Raw genomic sequence first — 17,061 nt, 5'->3', positions numbered from 1 at the left:
CAAAGAAGACAACAACTTTCAAATGAAATCAGAGCAACCTTAGTTGATCATGTCATCAACAATGGGCTGACAATGCGAGAGGCTGGACAGAGAGTGTAGCCCAACTTGAGCCGTTTTACTGTCGCCTGTGTCATCCGGACATTTAGACTGGAGTACAGGTATGTAACCAAAATGTATTTCACACTATGTAGTACACCCCATGCCATAGTGTATCAGTTGGGTGACACCTGTTTACTTCATGAATGGCTGATGTCATACACTAACTGCACAAGTTTCCTGTACAATTTACTCTACTGTGGGGGAAATATCTTTAGGCTGCATTGTCCAAGCCCTATATTTTTGTTTTTTTGTTTTTCTAAAGGACTGAGAGACGCAACCATGGTGGAGGAAGGGGCCAAATGTTCACCGGGGTACAGGAAGCTGCCATTGTAAACTTGGTTTTGGAAAATAATGAAATCAGATTACAAGAAATTCAAAGCCACATCATCCAAGACATCACCATATTCAACAACATTCAACGAGTCAGTCTGTCCACATTGGCTCGCATTCTCAAGCGAAACCAAATCAGAATGAAACAACTTTATAAGGTGCCGTTTGAGAGAAACTCTCAAAGAAACAAAGAGGTCAGACGAGCATATGTGGATGTAAGTACAATATTGACTGCAGTACACTACACGCAACATTGTTTCCCAGTGTACTGGATAACACAATATTGACTGCTTTTGTTCTTTGTTTTCAGGGAGTACTGGAAATGGATGCTCATGCAATCCCACATGAGGTCATCTTTATAGATGAGGCTGGGTTCAACCTAGCAAAGACCAGAAGAAGGGGGAGAAACATCATTGGCCACAGAGCCATTATAGATGTTCCTGGCCAACGTGGTGGGAACATCACAATGTGCGCTGCCATCTCCAATACGCATGGTGTCCTCCACCGTCATGCCAACCTTGGACCATACAACACAGCCCATATCCTCACATTTCTGGACAGACTCCACAACATTCCACCAGAGAGTATGAATGATGCAGACCATCAAAGAACTCGGTACGTTGTAGTTTTGGACAACGTGAGCTTTCATCGTGCAGCCCCAGTCCAAAACTGGTTTGCTGACCACCCACCATTTCTCGTGCAATACCTCCCACCATACTCACCATTTCTGAACCCCATAGAAGAGTTCTTTTCGGCATGGCGGTGGAAGGTATACGACCGGCAGCCCATTGTGTGCATGCTTCTTGTGCAGGCTATGGAAGAGGCATGTCCGGGGCTGTAGTGGAACAGGTTGAGAGCTTCAAGTTCCTTGGTGTCCACATCACCAACGAACTATCATGGTCCAAACACACCAAGACAGTCGTGAAGAGGGCATGACAAAGCCTATTCCCCCTCAGGAGACTGAAAAGATTTGGCATGGGTCCTCAGATCCTCAAAAAATTATACAGCTGCACCATCGAGAGCATCCTGACTGGTTGCATCACCGCCTGGTATGGCAACTGCTTGGCCTCCGACCGCAAGGCACTACAGAGGGTAGTGCGTGACGGCCCAGTACATCACTGGGGCCAAGCTTCCTGCCATCCAGGACCTCTATACCAGGCGGTGTCAGAGGAAGGCCCTCAAAATTGTCAAAGACTCCAGCCACCCTAGTCATAGACTGTTCTCCCTGCTACCGCACGGCAAGCGGTACCGGAGTGCCAAGTCTAGGTCCAAAAGACTTCTCAACAGCTTCTACCCCCAAGCCATAAGACTCCTGAACAGCTAATCATGGCTACCCGGACTATTTGCACTGCCCCCCCACCCCATTCTTTTTACGCTGCTGCTACTCTGTTAATTATTTATGCATAGTCACTTTAACTCTACCCACATGTACATATTACTTCAACTATCTCAACTAGCCGGTGCCCCCGCACATTGACTCTGCACCGGTACCCCCCTGTATACATAGCCTCCCTACTGTTATTTTATTTTACTTCTGCTCTTTTTTTCTCAACACTTTTTTTGTTGTTGTTTTTATTTTTACTTTTTTTGTTAAAAATAAATGCACTGTTGGTTAAGGGCTGTAAGTAAGCATTTCACTGTAATGTCTGCACCTGTTGTATTCGGCGCATGTGACCAATACAATTTGATTTGATTTGATTTGATGAGATTGATGTGGGTGCGATTCAGGGATGGATAAGGCACTCAAGGCGCTTCTTCCCTCGATGTCTGGCAAGGGAATATATTGCCTGTGATGTGGACGAGGCGTTGTGGCCAGACCCAGCTGTGCGGCAAGATGCTGCCCAATTATTTTTCTTGCCTCTTTTCTTTTTCTATATATTTTTTCTGCACATTTTTTCTGCAATTTTCTTTTTCAGTTTACTGTTTTTTGTGAGCATATTTTTGTTCAGTCCAATGTAAATATATCTGCTGTGCATATGTTGCACTGAGTTGTTCGGTGAAAAAAAAAAAATATATATATTTCTGTGCATGTGAACAATCTGAAGAATTTTCTACAATTTGAACTATTTTAGTATTATGGCAAAGCATACTAAAGATGAGAGTGCTTTTCATTATGCCCAACAGTGTGTAGTTGGTTAGACAAAAATCTGGTAATATGAATGAAGTGTGTGCCATTTTGTGCAAACGTTTGATTTTGATAATGCTATATGTAGTTTTGGTTGCAGTGCTTCATTTTGCAGGATATATGAGGTATTTTGCAGTTTGGGTGTGTGGTTTTGTGAATTGTGTTAAGTATTTTGATAAAACCAGCCTAGTTTGCAAAATTGTGTTTTAGCAATTGGGAAAAACTGTAACATCTAAATGCAGTATATGGCTCTGTTTGGTGGGAAAGATACAGTTCCACCGCCAAGCGCCTAGAGGGCAGGGTAGTTTGGATAGTGTGAGCCACAACTCACGTGCCGCAGCAACTCTCTTCTGTGCCGCAGCCATACAGGAGAGGAAGACAGAAAGACTTCCGTGTACAAACGTTTCATGTATTTTCAGGTGAAATATGCCCCGTTACTGTGCTGTAAAACTTTGCAAAAACCGTGGCGGAACACCCTCTAAAGAAAACAAGAGACTAAGCTTTTACCCGTAGGTTATATACTATTTTCCCATCACGTTTCAATATGTACATATACAGTCCTACTGCTAGCTAGCTTAACTAGCATGATCATATTGGCTACTCGCTAACGTTGTGTATCCAGCAGTGCTCTCAAAACAAATAGTTAGCTGTCATAGAAAAACACAAACACTAGTATGGAAGCAATGCTTTTTATGTAATCTTGTGAATTTGGATGGGGCTGACAAATCTAATTAGGGCATGTCAACAAATGTAGCTATGTTACCAACATATTCCTGTTGTCTCCCCACAGGTTCCCCTTGCAAGATGAGGCCAGGCTGCAGATATGGGTAGACAACATGAAGCGAGAGGAGTGGACCCCCAGCAGACACCAGTACCTGTGTAGTGAACATTTCACTGAGGACTGCTTTGACCTGCGATGGGGGATCCGATACCTGAAACACACTGCCATCCCTACCGTCTTCCCTCACAGACATGACGTCAGTAGACACACACCACTTCTATGACACCCAACAACAAAACTAGCAGAAGTCTTAATGCACATTTCTGGAATAGTGACTGATATTAGAGTTTCACATTGGGTTGATCATGCACTTTACACTGATCGTCATTGCAGTGGACAAAGCATTGTGTTAGGATATTTTCTTTGGAATTCATCAGGGCTGGGGTCAATTCGATTTTAAGGCAGTCGATTCAGGAATTTATTTTAATTTAAAATTCAACAATGGAAAAACTTCTGAAATAAATAGCTTCTACTCCTCAGTTTATTGAGAAGTCATTGAAAATAGATGCTGTTTTTTCACATTTTGAATTGCTTTTTAAGTTTACCTGAATTGACTGCCTTGAATTTGAATTGACCCCAGCCCTGGAATTTGTTAAAGTGCAACATCAAATCAGATTGTATTGGTCGCGTATACATATTTTGCAGCGAAATGCTTTTATTTCTAGATCCAACAATGCAGTATACCTAATAATACAAAAGAATACACACAAATCCCCAAAATAAAGAAATTAACACACTATACACACTATACATGGCTATAATATGATAGCATGATTTCTGTTCGTGTTTACCATCACTCTTTCCCCTCAGGATGAAGAGAAAACAGTTTCCACTAGTAAGAAGAACACCAAGCCCAAAACCAGGATATGCGACGCCAACATTGAACTCATCCGCTCCCCCTCCCCTCCTGGCAAGAATAAACCTCTGATTCTGAGAAGGAGAGTCCGAGTGGAACCAGTCGTGGTGAGTGGCCCTCCTGTCCCTAACCCTGAGGATGCCAGTGCATCTACGGTCACTACCCTGTTATATGAAAGACAGCTTGTTTCAGACGCAGAGGCCTCTACTCCTAGTGAAATGGTCCTGGGGGAGGTGATGCTCTCAGAGACCCAGGCTGCAGTGTGTGAGGTGACCGGAGAACTGCCTGGAGACAGTGGTGGGATACTGACAGCCTCTTGCTTGAACCTGTCTGCTGAGACACAGACACTGCAGCAGCTGGATACACTGGACTCCACGGTGACTGTGCTCTGCTGTGAATCCGTCGGCCCTGTCGGCCATTTCTCGGAATGTGAAGCCACAGTGGACGCCCTCCAGGCGGTCCTCGGTCAGACGTTTAGGATCTTCCCTCTGGAGCTACGGAGGGAGGAGGGGGTCGGAGACGGGGAGGAGGGCCCCGGGGAGGGGGACCACATCTCGGTGTACGAGCACTCCTACTCCAAACAGGACACGGACAAGGAACAGCTGTGGAGTAAGATCGCCAGCCTCCACACCAAGATCATGGCGTTGGATAGGAGAGAGGAAAGCACCATGGGTAAAATACGATCGCTTGAGAGCGAGATGGCACATCTGAAGAAGAACAACATTTTTTGCAAAGAAAAGCAGAAAGTACTAGAGGACTATATTACTTCTGCGTTGCTCTAATGTCTTAACCGTAGTGCTTTGTTTCCATTAACATCTGTGTCTTTTTAATTAGATGTTTTTGGTATAGTTATTACAGGGTTATTAGTCTCAATCACTTGTACTTATTTATTACCTGTTTACATGTTTCACCAATAGTTATATTATGTACTAGTAGTGAGTCCCTTTGTTTCTCAAAGAGCATTGGCTAAGGCCTGTAATCTGTTCTCCATCTCGTTCTAGGCAGGGGATCTCTGTCCTTCCATATGTCCCCACTAGGTGGCACTGTGTCTTTAAGAGCCAGGATCAATCGGATAGGCCATTACATTTACATTTTAGTCATTTAGCAGACGCTCTTATCCAGAGCGACTTAGTTAGTGAATACATATTATTATTATTTTTTTATATACTGGCCCCCCGTGGGAATCGAACCCACAACCCTGGCGTTGCAAACGCCATGCTCTATCAACTGTAGCCATGGCACTATGCACTACGGTTTCATGCTTAGATGTCACTGACATAAATTGTAAATATTAGTGGTGTAATTCTGAGCGTTTTAAGGGAAGCGATATTACCTATACTTGTGCTACAGATGGTTGCTTGTTTTATTCAGTGATATAGTATTGTAGCAAATCTACAGTGCGGTCATACAGGTCCTTACTTTGCTTGTTATTTATGTGTAAAAAGGCATATGTTTTTCACCAATGTTTTATTATTATTTCGATGGTAACAAGTAACGTGCAATACATAAGTATCCAAGTAATTGAGACGATTCCACCGTTTTAGGTGTGAGTTGTTGGTTCTAATTAAATGTTTGAAAAGGAAAAGGCGCAATGCTTTTGCTCACTATTAAAAACATTAGTTTATTCAAGCAACTATTTAAAGCTTGACATTTCGGCCTTCATCAATGGCCTTCATCAGAACAGGTGCTGATAAATAAACAGGTTCTGATGAAGGCCATTGAAGGCCGAAACGGCAAGCTTTTAATAGTTGCTTAAATAAAATAATGTTTTTAATGGTAAACGAGCATTGCGCCTTTCAAAGATGATCTAAGTTTTTGGTTCTAACTCACGTCATTACTTTCCCAGCCCATTGTTACAGTATGTTGTGTGTTTGAATACTCCCTTTCCGGGTGTTTTAGGCCCCGGTTAATCTGGTGTATATGGTGTGCACTCGCATTAGCTCTGATCTCGCCGTGACACTGGAGCAAGAGCACCACCACTGTTGTGTACCACCGCATCTGTCAGTAAACCGACATTATATCTGTTGTCTTTCTACACCGCCTGTCCTGAGTGAGTATCTGTCTCTACCTGCCTTCTCTAACGTGACCCCGCTAGGGTTAGGCTAGCATTCCATCAGAGCAATAGCAGAGAGATAAATAACATTTAAGTCATTTAGCAGACGCTCTTATCCAGAGCGACTTACAGTTAGTGAATACATATATATATATATTTTTTTTATACTGGCCCCCCGTGGGAATCGAATCCACAACCCTGACTTTGCAAACACCATGCTCTATCAACTGAGCTACATCCCTGCCGGCCATTCCCTCCCCTACCCTGGACGACACTGGGCCAATTGTGCGCCGCCCATGAGTCTCCCGGTCGCGGCCAGCTGCGACAGAGCCTGGATTCGAACCAGGATCTCTAGTGGCACAGTTAGCACTGCGATGCAGTGCCTTAGACCACTGCGCCACTCAGGAGTTAGCATAACATCTACATAAAGCACCACAGCATTGATACAAGGGCTGCTTGTAGGCTATTGTGAGGTCTAATCCCAGTCTTCTCGGAAATCGATAAAATTGCTTTGAAGTGCACTTTGCAGCATTGCAGATGTGACTAAAATGTAAATGTAATCAATCAATAATCTCAGTATGCATGCAGTGTCTTTTTACCTGAGATCAATCAGGGAAACGTCACACGCCTCATAGAGCCACTCTGAAGGCAAACTTAGGACATTGTCACTTTCCCAGTTTATTGATTGATCTCAGGTAAAAAGAACAGCATGTATACTGAAATGATTGATTGATTACTAGCCATGTCTGCAAAGTGCACTTCAAAGCAATTGTATCTATTTTTCTGAGAATACCTTTTAAGCAGTAATGAAGAAGCTGGGGACTTCACTGATGTTTTAAAATCATATAGGTTGACTTTGATAATGTAATGAGATTCTAGATGATTGGCCCACACCCTTGTTCCGTGTCTGTCCAATAGAATGTAGCAGAAGCACAAACACAAGGACACACAGCACCCAATCATGTCATAGGAAAACAATAATATTTGTCCAATGACTGATGTTAATTGCTGTGCTTGTGGGTTTCAATGCAGTACCTTTCTGCTCTCAACACATCTAATGAACGTTATATTATATTAGAACATGGCCCTCAAAATGGCAGGCCTATTTTCCTCCTCATTCTTCTGCCTTGAGGATCTCTCCTAGTCATCTGACTGCAGCTCTGTTCGTTGCCAAGTGATAGTCTAATCCTGTTTGTGTCCTAGGTCCTATGGAGAATGCAAACTGCCATCGGGCAGGCTTTGTGTCTGCACTGCACCAAGCCAGTGGGGTATTCCAGAAAGCAGGATTATTAATTTAGCCAGTTAACTTTGATTAACAGCCACATATAATTATTTGTGACGAGTACTGAGGATACGAAGAGGCAGGACGCAGACACAGGAATCAACAATGTAAAGGTTTACTGAACACTGAGCAAGAGAACAACAAAGAGCGAGTACACGACATGACACTAACAATCACACACAACATCACACTGAACAGTCCAGGGCTATATAGGGGTGGTGATGAGGTAATTAGGGTGCGTTGGGTTTCCATTCCGGTGTTGCCGAGGTGGTGCGCTCAGTAGACCGGCGAATCAGAGCACAGGAGGGGAGCAACGGGAGGAGACGTGACACTATTGATGTTCTGGTTGATTAAGAAGGCCTTTTTTTTAAATTGGTTGTTGTAGTCCATATTTCTCAAAACTATGAAGTTATTTCAGGCAATTTTGGACAGTTAGCTGGTTAACTCATTGATCCAGCTTTCTGGAACAGACCCCTGTTCACAGAGTTTGTGTGGATACAGGAATAACTCCAGTTATGGTTGAACTGAAAATCTAAGCCCTGACTTTTGTCTTAGAAAAGTATTTAATTGTACCCGTAGTCATTACAAAAGACGAGGTCGTTAGGTGCTACTGCCTCGTTGTGTGGACAGTCAATTTTTTTTAATGACAATTATGCTGATGCATTCATAACTGACCTTTCTAAAGGATATCCTTAGATGTCTCCCATTGACATCACTGCATGACTACGTGAACATTGGTTAGGATTCACCCCTGCGTCTTTCTGCATCCATCCCCTGAGAGAAACGCCTTCCATCCCCTGAGAGAAACGCCTTCCATCCCCTGAGAGAAACGCCTTCCATCCCCTGAGAGAAACGCCTTCCATCCCCTGAGAGAAACGCCTTCCATCCCCTGGAGAGAAACGCCTTCCATCCCCCTGAGAGAAACGCCTTCCATCCCCTGAGAGAAACGCCTTCCATCCCCTGAGAGAAACGCCTTCCATCCCCTGAGAGAAACGCCTTCCATCCCCTGAGAGAAACGCCTTCCATCCCCTGAGAGAAACGCCTTCCATCCCCCTGGAGAGAAACGCCTTCCATCCCCTGAGAGAAACGCCTTCCATCCCCTGAGAGAAACGCCTTCCATCCCCTGAGAGAAACGCCTTCCATCCCCCTGAGAGAAACGCCTTCCATCCCCTGAGAGAAACGCCTTCCATCCCCTGAGAGAAACGCCTTCCATCCCCTGAGAGAAACGCCTTCCATCCCCTGAGAGAAACGCCTTCCATCCCCTGAGAGAAACGCCTTCCATCCCCTGAGAGAAACGCCTTCCATCCCCTGAGAGAAACGCCTTCCATCCCCCTGAGAGAAACGCCTTCCATCCCCTGAGAGAAACGCCTTCCATCCCCTGAGAGAAACGCCTTCCATCCCCTGAGAGAAACGCCTTCCATCCCCTGAGAGAAACGCCTTCCATCCCCTGAGAGAAACGCCTTCCATCCCCTGAGAGAAACGCCATCCATCCCCTGAGAGAAACGCCATCCATCCCCTGAGAGAAACGCCATCCATCCCCTGAGAGAAACGCCTTCCATCCCCTGAGAGAAACGCCTTCCATCCCCTGAGAGAAACGCCTTCCATCCCCTGAGAGAAACGCCTTCCATCCCCTGAGAGAAACACCTTCCATCCCCTGAGAGAAACGCCTTCCATCCCCTGAGAGAAACGCCTTCCATCCCCTGAGAGAAACGCCTCCATCCCCTGAGAGAAACGCCTTCCATCCCCTGGAGAGAAACGCCTTCCATCCCCTGAGAGAAACGCCTTCCATCCCCTGAGAGAAACGCCTTCCATCCCCTGAGAGAAACGCCTTCCATCCCCTGAGAGAAACGCCTTCCATCCCCTGAGAGAAACGCCTTCCATCCCCTGAGAGAAACGCCTTCCATCCCCTGAGAGAAACGCCTTCCATCCCCTGAGAGAAACGCCATCCATCCCCTGAGAGAAACGCCTTCCATCCCCTGAGAGAAACGCCTTCCATCCCTAAGAACCCAGGCCCCTATCTGTGTCCCAAATGGCACCCTATTCCCTGTATAGTGCACTGCTTTTGACCAGGGCCCATTTGGGACGCGCTCCCTGACTGCACTAGCCTGAATGACTCATATGAATAAATGGGGTGTTTAGCATTATTCCAATGCATTAGTCAAGACTCCAAACAAACAGACTTAATGGGGCCATTGTTTATTCTGTATGTAGAGTCACATTTAATTTCAGAGTAATGAGACTTTTGATGGTTTTATTATTGTTGTTTGTGAAAGGCTAATGCTAAATGAAGCGTTGTTCATCGGTGGCACATCAATTCACTGTGTTATGTTCATTATACAGTATACTTCCAGTAATTGAAGGCAGGCTACTAATCACCTCGAGTCTAAAGTATTAACATGCAGTATGCATAGTATTGTCAGAACAGGTCATTCGTTTTTGCCTTTAATTTGAGAAGAAAAAATGTGTTTTCTGAAAGTATTTATACAATCATTATATTGGTTCAATTGACTCATGTTCCATGTGTACCATGCACATAAGTGACAAGTAACCTAACGCAGCGGGCGTTTCTCTCTTTCTGGTCCTGACGAGAAAAAATAACTGTCGGGGGAGGTTCTCTTCTGCACTGTTGAACCAATCCAGTAAATGTGGAGGAGGAGTTAAGATGGAGTGTCACCTTGTTGATGTCCTGAAGCGGAAGTCGCGTCACAGGCTTTCCATTTCTCCTGAAAACCGGATGCGTTCGGTTGTTTCCAACCTGCAGACGGTGGAGGACACGAGACACGAAGACATCCAATTCATTCACCATGGTTGTGTCCCAAATGGTACCCTATTCCCTTTATAGTGCACTACTTTAGACCAGAGAATGGCACCCTATTCCCTTTATAGTGCACTACTTTAGACCAGAGAATGGCACCCTATTCCCTTTATAGTGCACTACTTTTGACCAGAGAATGGCACCCTATTCCCTTTGTAGTGCACTACTTTTGACCAGAGCCCTATACAGGGAATAGGGAGCCATTTGGGACATACACATGAAGATACCCAATCTATCCCTGAGACTGTGCTTTTAATGCATGTGAAGGGATTAGATGGACATACCAGGGCATTCTTCAACGATCATTCAAGCTTCATGTTAAGCCTGGCTGTTGATCTCTCCTGGAGATGGAGGATGACATGTCTGATCACAGAGCTGTTGATCTCTCCTGGAGATGGAGGATGACATGTCTGATCACAGAGCTGTTGATCTCTCCTGGAGATGGAGGATGACATGTCTGATCACAGAGCTGTTGATCTCTCCTGGAGATGGAGGATGACATGTCTGATCACAGAGCTGTTGATCTCTCCTGGAGATGGACGATGACATGTCTGATCACAGAGGGACTAAAAGAAGGGTCTAAGGACCACTACAGTCTCTCTCTCTCTCTCTCTCTCTCTCTCTCTCTCTCTCTCTCTCTCTCCAAACATACATGTTGAACCACTACAGTGTCAACAGGGAGGAGTGGCCATAACAGTTCCCAAGACATACTAATAGAGCTTAGTCTACAATTGCCATGGAGACACAGAAAACCCACAGTAAACACTCTAATCCATAAACGCCAAAGAAGAGTCCAAATTGAGTGTCAGTTTGCAGTACAAGACGAGCCAACTGCCAAGTAAACAAACCTGTGGTTACTGACCGGTGTTCTCCCATTGTTCATTAGAAAAGAATCTATAATTGGGACTGATTGGCTGGGAGAGAAGTATCTTAATTGATTTTGTATTGAATGATCAGTAGGTGTCCATCAAGGCTAATTGAGGCTTGTTCATCAAGTAAATGAATAACATGTTCTTCAGTTAATGATATAAAGGCAGGTGAATGCACGCAGGCGGGGGTCGTCTAACTATAACCTGTAGAATAAACCCTACAGTACAGCACATACAGTTCCATGTAGGAGTCAAGTCTTTGGAACAGTTGGTCTTTAAAAAACGCAAATCTGCACATCAAACAATAACAAAGCGCCACCCCACCACTGTTTTGGTAAAAAGCTGAGGGATAATTATATTTTTGACCATGTTTTGAGGCTATACACTGTCAGTTTACAATTGCATTGTTTACAAACATTGGAGTAAAACAAGCTTATCGATTGGGTTCTGATAGGGTACGACAGTTAAACTAAACTCATGGGGCATTTATAAGTCATATTCTTCAAGAATCGATGGGTATACAGTGGGGAAAAAAAGTATTTAGTCAGCCACCAATTGTGCAAGATCTCCCACTTAAAGAGATGAGAGAGGCCTGTCATTTTCATCATAGGTACACGTCAACTATGACAGACGAAATGAGAGAAAAAAATCCAGAAAATCACATTGTAGGATTTTTAATGAATTTATTTGAAAATAATGGTGGAAAATAAGTATTTGGTCAATAACAAAAGTTTCTCAATACTTTGTTATATACCCTTTGTTGGCAATGACACAGGTCAAACGTTTTCTGTAAGTCTTCACAAGGTTTTCACACACTGTTGCTGGTATTTTGGCCCATTCCTCCATGCAGATCTCCTCTAGAGCAGTGATGTTTTGGGGCTGTCGCTGGGCAACACGGACTTTCAACTCCCTCCAAAGATTTTCTATGGGGTTGAGATCTGGAGACTGGCTAGGCCACTCCAGGACCTTGAAATGCTTCTTACGAAGCCACTCCTTCGTTGCCCGGGCGGTGTGTTTGGGATCATTGTCATGCTGAAAGACCCAGCCACGTTTCATCTTCAATGCCCTTGCTGATGGACGGAGGTTTTCACTCAAAATCTCACGATACATGGCCCCATTCATTCTTTCCTTTACACGGATCAGTCGTCCTGGTCCCTTTGCAGAAAAACAGCCCCAAAGCATGATGTTTCCACCCCCATGCTTCACAGTAGGTATGGTGTTCTTTGGATGCAACTCAGCATTCTTTGTCCTCCAAACACGACGAGTTGAGTTTTTACCAAAAAGTTCTATTTTGGTTTCATCTGACCATATGACATTCTCCCAATCCTCTTCTGGATCATCCAAATGCACTCTAGCAAACTTCAGACGGGCCTGGACATGTACTGGCTTAAGCAGGGGGACACGTCTGGCACTGCAGGATTTGAGTCCCTGGCGGCGTAGTGTGTTACTGATGGTAGGCTTTGTTACTTTGGTCCCAGCTCTCTGCAGGTCATTCACTAGGTCCCCCCGTGTGGTTCTGGGATTTTTGCTCACCGTTCTTGTGATCATTTTGACCCCACGGGGTGAGATCTTGCGTGGAGCCCCAGATCGAGGGGAGATTATCAGTGGTCTTGTATGTCTTCCATTTCCTAATAATTGCTCCCACATTTGATTTCTTCAAACCAAGCTGCTTACCTATTGCAGATTCAGTCTTCCCAGCCTGGTGCAGGTCTACAATTTTGTTTCTGGTGTCATTTGACAGCTCTTTGGTCTTGGCCATAGTGGAGTTTGGAGTGTGACTGTTTGAGGTTGTGGACAGGTGTATTTTATACTGATAACAAGTTCAAACAGGTGCCATTAATACAGGTAACGAGTGGAGGACAGAGGAGCCTCTTAAAGAAGAAGTTACAGGTCTGTGAGAGCCAGAAATCTTGCTTGTTTATAGGTGACCAAATACTTATTTTCCACCATAATTTGCAAATAAATTCATAAAAAATCCTACAATGTGATTTTCTGGATTTTTTTTCTCAATTTGTCTGTCATAGTTGACGTGTACCTATGATGAAAAGTACAGGCCTCTCTCATCTTTTTAAGTGGGAGAACTTGCACAATTGGTGGCTGACTTAATACTTTTTTTCCCCACTGTATGTAATTAATTTCAAAGTCCAAAAATTGATGTAGGAATCGCAGACTGCCCCTTTAAAGACAAAGTACATTATTTATGTGAATGCAGGTAGTGGTCATATAACTTGTAGGACAAGCCATACTACATGTACTATATTGGGAACATACCGTAGCTGTTCAGACAATGCATTATGGTCCTGTGTTATAATTAAGCAATAAGGCATGAGGGGGTGTAGAGTAGTGGCCAATATACCACGGCTAAGGGCTGTTCTTACACGCGACGCAAAACGGAGTGCCTGGATACAGCCCTTGGCCGTGGTATATTGGCCATATACCACACACTAGCTTAAGTATGATAATAGCTTTCAACTAGAACATGAAAGGCATGTCCCTTCCTGAAAGGCAATTTGCAATCAATTCCCTTGTTCTTTTGTCTGAATGTTTGCAAGATGGATAGACATTTGTGAAGAGAATAGAACCTCTGTTTTTGCCAATTCATGGTCTGTTATTTGGGAAATGAAGCAAACCACAGCCAGGTGCAATCATACCAACACAATTGTTATAAAGGAGTTATTGTCAACTCATAGGATTATTTATAAGGCATTTGTTAATGGTTGATTAATGGTTTGACTCACCATTTATTTACATATTTATAAATGTATTTATATATGTCACGAATAGTATATTTATTAATTGTAAATGAGTGCATTTATAAAATGTATGCGAGTACATGCACTTACGAATACCTCAGTTGATGATTAATGTACATCAACTAATGTAGATCGGACGCAGCGGCCTAAGGCACTGCATCGCAGTGCTAGAGGCGTCACTACAGACCCGGGTTCGATCCCGGGCTGTATCACAACTGGCCGTGATCGGGAGTCCCATAGGGCGGCGCACAATTGGCCCAACGTCGTCCAGGTTAGGGGAGGGTTTGGCCCAGCATCGTCTGGGTTAGGGGAGGGTTTGGCCCAGCATCGTCTGGGTTAGGGGAGGGTTTGGCACAGCGTCGTCCAGGTTAGGGGAGGGTTTGGCCCAGCATCGTCCAGGTTAGGGGAGGGTTTGGCCCAGCGTCGTCCGGGTTAGGGGAGGGTTTGGCCCAGCATCGTCCAGGTTAGGGGAGGGTTTGGCCCAGCGTCATCTGGGTTAGGGGAGGGTTTGGCCCAGCATCGTCCAGGTTAGGGGTGGGTTTGGCCCAGCGTCATCTGGGTTAGGGGAGGGTTTGGCCCAGCATCGTCCAGGTTAGGGGTGGGTTTGGCCCAGCGTCGTCCAGGTTAGGGGAGGGTTTGGCCCAGCGTCGTCCAGGTTAGGGGAGGGTTTGGCCCAGCGTCGTCCAGGTTAGGGGAGGGTTTGGCCCAGCGTCGTCCAGGTTAGGGGAGGGTTTGGCCCAGCGTCGTCCAGATTAGGGGAGGGTTTGGCCCAGCGTCGTCCAGGTTAGGGGAGGGTTTGGCCCAGCGTCGTCCAGGTTAGGGGAGGGTTTGGCCCAGCATCGTCCAGGTTAGGGGAGGGTTTGGCCGGGGGGCTTTACAAGTACGCCATCATTGTAAATAAGAATTTGTTCTTAACTGACTTGCCTAGATAAATAGAGGTTAAAAGAAAAAGGAAAAAGAAACCATTTACTAATTATAAAAAACGTTATAAACTTTTATAAATGACTTGTTACTTCCCAAAAGCTGGCCACATCAGTAAACTGTACCTGACGCTCCACCAATGGCTAAACAGAACCTAACACATGCAATGGTAAAATAATCCAGAATCTATTGAATTGCATGAACTTCTTGCTTGAACAATTTCAGTTACATATTTAATATGCTTCATAACTGCAGCCATGAACAAAGGCCTGATAAATCACAAGTGATCATCTACTTAGGCAACTTGCACATGAACCAAAAGCATATGTTCAGTGATATATGGCTGTTTAACACTAGAATAGCCGGTCCGCGACGAATACAAATAGATGCCATTTTAACAGTCAAATAAATCCATTTAATATACACCATCATAAATACATCTTTTTTTTTTCTTCATTTAGGCATGTCTTAAGAAACATTATGATAGTAAGAACATGTATTTCAAAATAACAGAATAGCATATTTTTGTTTAATTATGTTACTGTGCTTAGTTAGCCAAGACTCAACTTTAAGTTCAGTCTGCCTTCAAGTCGAAACTGTCCTATTCCAATATGTTTTCACCTCAGTGACGGATGAGGGATATGGCTTGAAAACGTACCTCCATCCATGGATAGAAGGTGTCACTGTACTCCTAATTATCCCATTATCCAAGCCACAAAACCGAGAAGATTTAAATACTGCTAGTTTTCCATTAAACTGCCTTTTTATTGTCAGCATGCTAGGCTAGCTAATGCTAAAGCAACGCATTGGATTCCACAACATTCCCAGCAGCAACTTTAGATTAGGGGCTGCAAAATAGTTGGTTAATAATTAGTAAATGGTTTATAAGGATCTACATTAATCATCAACTGAGGTATTAGTAAGTGACTGTTCTCACATTTATAAATGCATTCATTAATAATGTATAAATATACCATTCATGACATACTGTATATAAATACATTTATAAATAGGTAAATAAATGGTGAGCCAAACCATTAATCAACCATGTCACACCCTGGCTCTGGGACTCATTATGTTGAGCCAGGGTGTGTTCATTCTATGTGTTCTGTTTCTTTGTTGGGTGTTCTAGGTTGTTTATTTCTATGTTTAACTGAGTGACTCCCAATCAGAGGCAACGAGTGTCAGCTGTGTGCTGGTTGTCTCTGATTGGGAGCCATATTTAACTGTCTGTGTTTCACTTTGTGTTTGTGGGTTTTTGTTCCGTGTTCGGTCATTGTCACTGAGGACTTCACGAGTCGTTTATTGTTTTGTTATTTCGTGTGTATGCTTTAATTAAATAAAGCAAGTATGTTCGCTACTAACGCTGCGCTTTGGTCCACTCCGTCATACGACGTTCGTGACAGAAAAACCCACCGTAAAAGGACCAAGCAGCGTGTCCAGGAGCAGGCAGACTGGACATGGGAGGAAGCGCCAGGAAAGGAGATGGAGAGGCTGGCGATGGCCCAGGTGGGCAAATCGTGGTCCTGGGAAGACATGCTCGGGGGCAAGGGACCTTGGGGTAGGATTAAGGCCCTGGCGAGAGAGGAGCAGCGGCGTCAGCAGTGCCATCGTCGGAAGGGACGAGAGGCACCCCCAAGAATTTTTAGGGGGGCACACGGCATGGGCGACTGGGCAGCAGGGAGGCTGCCACAGGGCGAAATGGGAGACGAGGAGAGAAGGCCACCGGGTTACGGGAGCCATTGGCGAGAGGAGGGAAGGAAGTTGTAGAGGCACGGCAAGAGGTACTGAGGTGTATTGCCAGTCCGGTCCGGCCCGTTCCTGATCCCCGTTTAAGGCCAGTGGTGTGTGTTCCCAGTGCACGGTTCGGCCTGTTCCTGCTCCACGCACGCCTACGGTGTGCGTCGCCAGCCCAGCCCGGCCTGTCCCTGCTCCACGCACCAAGCCTACGGTGTGCGTCGCCAGCCCAGCCCGGCCTGTTCCTGCTCCACGCACCAAGCCTACGGTGTGCGTCGCCAGCCCAGTCCGGCCAGTTGCTGCTCCACGCACCAAGCCTCACGGTGTGTGTCGCCAGCCCAGCCCGGCCTGTTCCTGCTCCACGCACCAAGCCTACGGTGTGTGTCGCCAGCCCAGTCCGGCCAGTTGCTGCTCCACGCACCAAGCCTACGGTGTGCGTC

General features: G+C 45.1%; 1 protein-coding gene across 2 annotated transcripts; it reads left to right on the top strand.

Moving 5' to 3' along the window:
- The first annotated feature begins 2,916 nt into the window (after positions 1 to 2,916).
- LOC121568418 (THAP domain-containing protein 5) lies at positions 2,917 to 5,344 on the top strand. Of its 2 annotated transcripts, XM_045216443.1 has the most exons (4): positions 2,917 to 3,063; positions 3,345 to 3,531; positions 4,146 to 4,282; positions 4,502 to 5,344. In XM_045216443.1, the coding sequence occupies exons 1-4, from the start codon at positions 2,981 to 2,983 to the stop codon at positions 4,971 to 4,973; spliced, it is 879 nt and encodes a 292-aa protein (XP_045072378.1). In that variant the 5' UTR covers positions 2,917 to 2,980; the 3' UTR covers positions 4,974 to 5,344. The 2 variants fall into 2 exon arrangements, with proteins under 2 accessions (XP_045072378.1, XP_041734893.2); XM_041878959.2 differs by having other exon boundaries at positions 4,146 to 5,344.
- The last annotated feature ends 11,717 nt before the right edge of the window (positions 5,345 to 17,061 follow it).

The sequence above is a fragment of the Coregonus clupeaformis genome, unplaced genomic scaffold, assembly GCF_020615455.1.
Source record: "Coregonus clupeaformis isolate EN_2021a unplaced genomic scaffold, ASM2061545v1 scaf0712, whole genome shotgun sequence".
Classification (NCBI taxonomy): domain Eukaryota; kingdom Metazoa; phylum Chordata; class Actinopteri; order Salmoniformes; family Salmonidae; genus Coregonus; species Coregonus clupeaformis.
This window is presented reverse-complemented; position numbering and strand designations above follow the sequence as displayed.

Bases quoted from the DNA above. Each gene is read 5' to 3' on its own strand.
- LOC121568418 (XM_041878959.2), top strand. From the start codon at position 2,981: ATGCCCCGTTACTGTGCTGTAAAACTTTGCAAAAACCGTGGCGGAACA. The intron at 3,064-3,344 runs GTAGGTTATATA...GTCTCCCCACAG, and splicing joins AAGAGACTAAGCTTTTACCC to GTTCCCCTTGCAAGATGAGG. The intron at 3,532-4,145 runs GTCAGTAGACAC...CTTTCCCCTCAG, and splicing joins TCTTCCCTCACAGACATGAC to GATGAAGAGAAAACAGTTTC.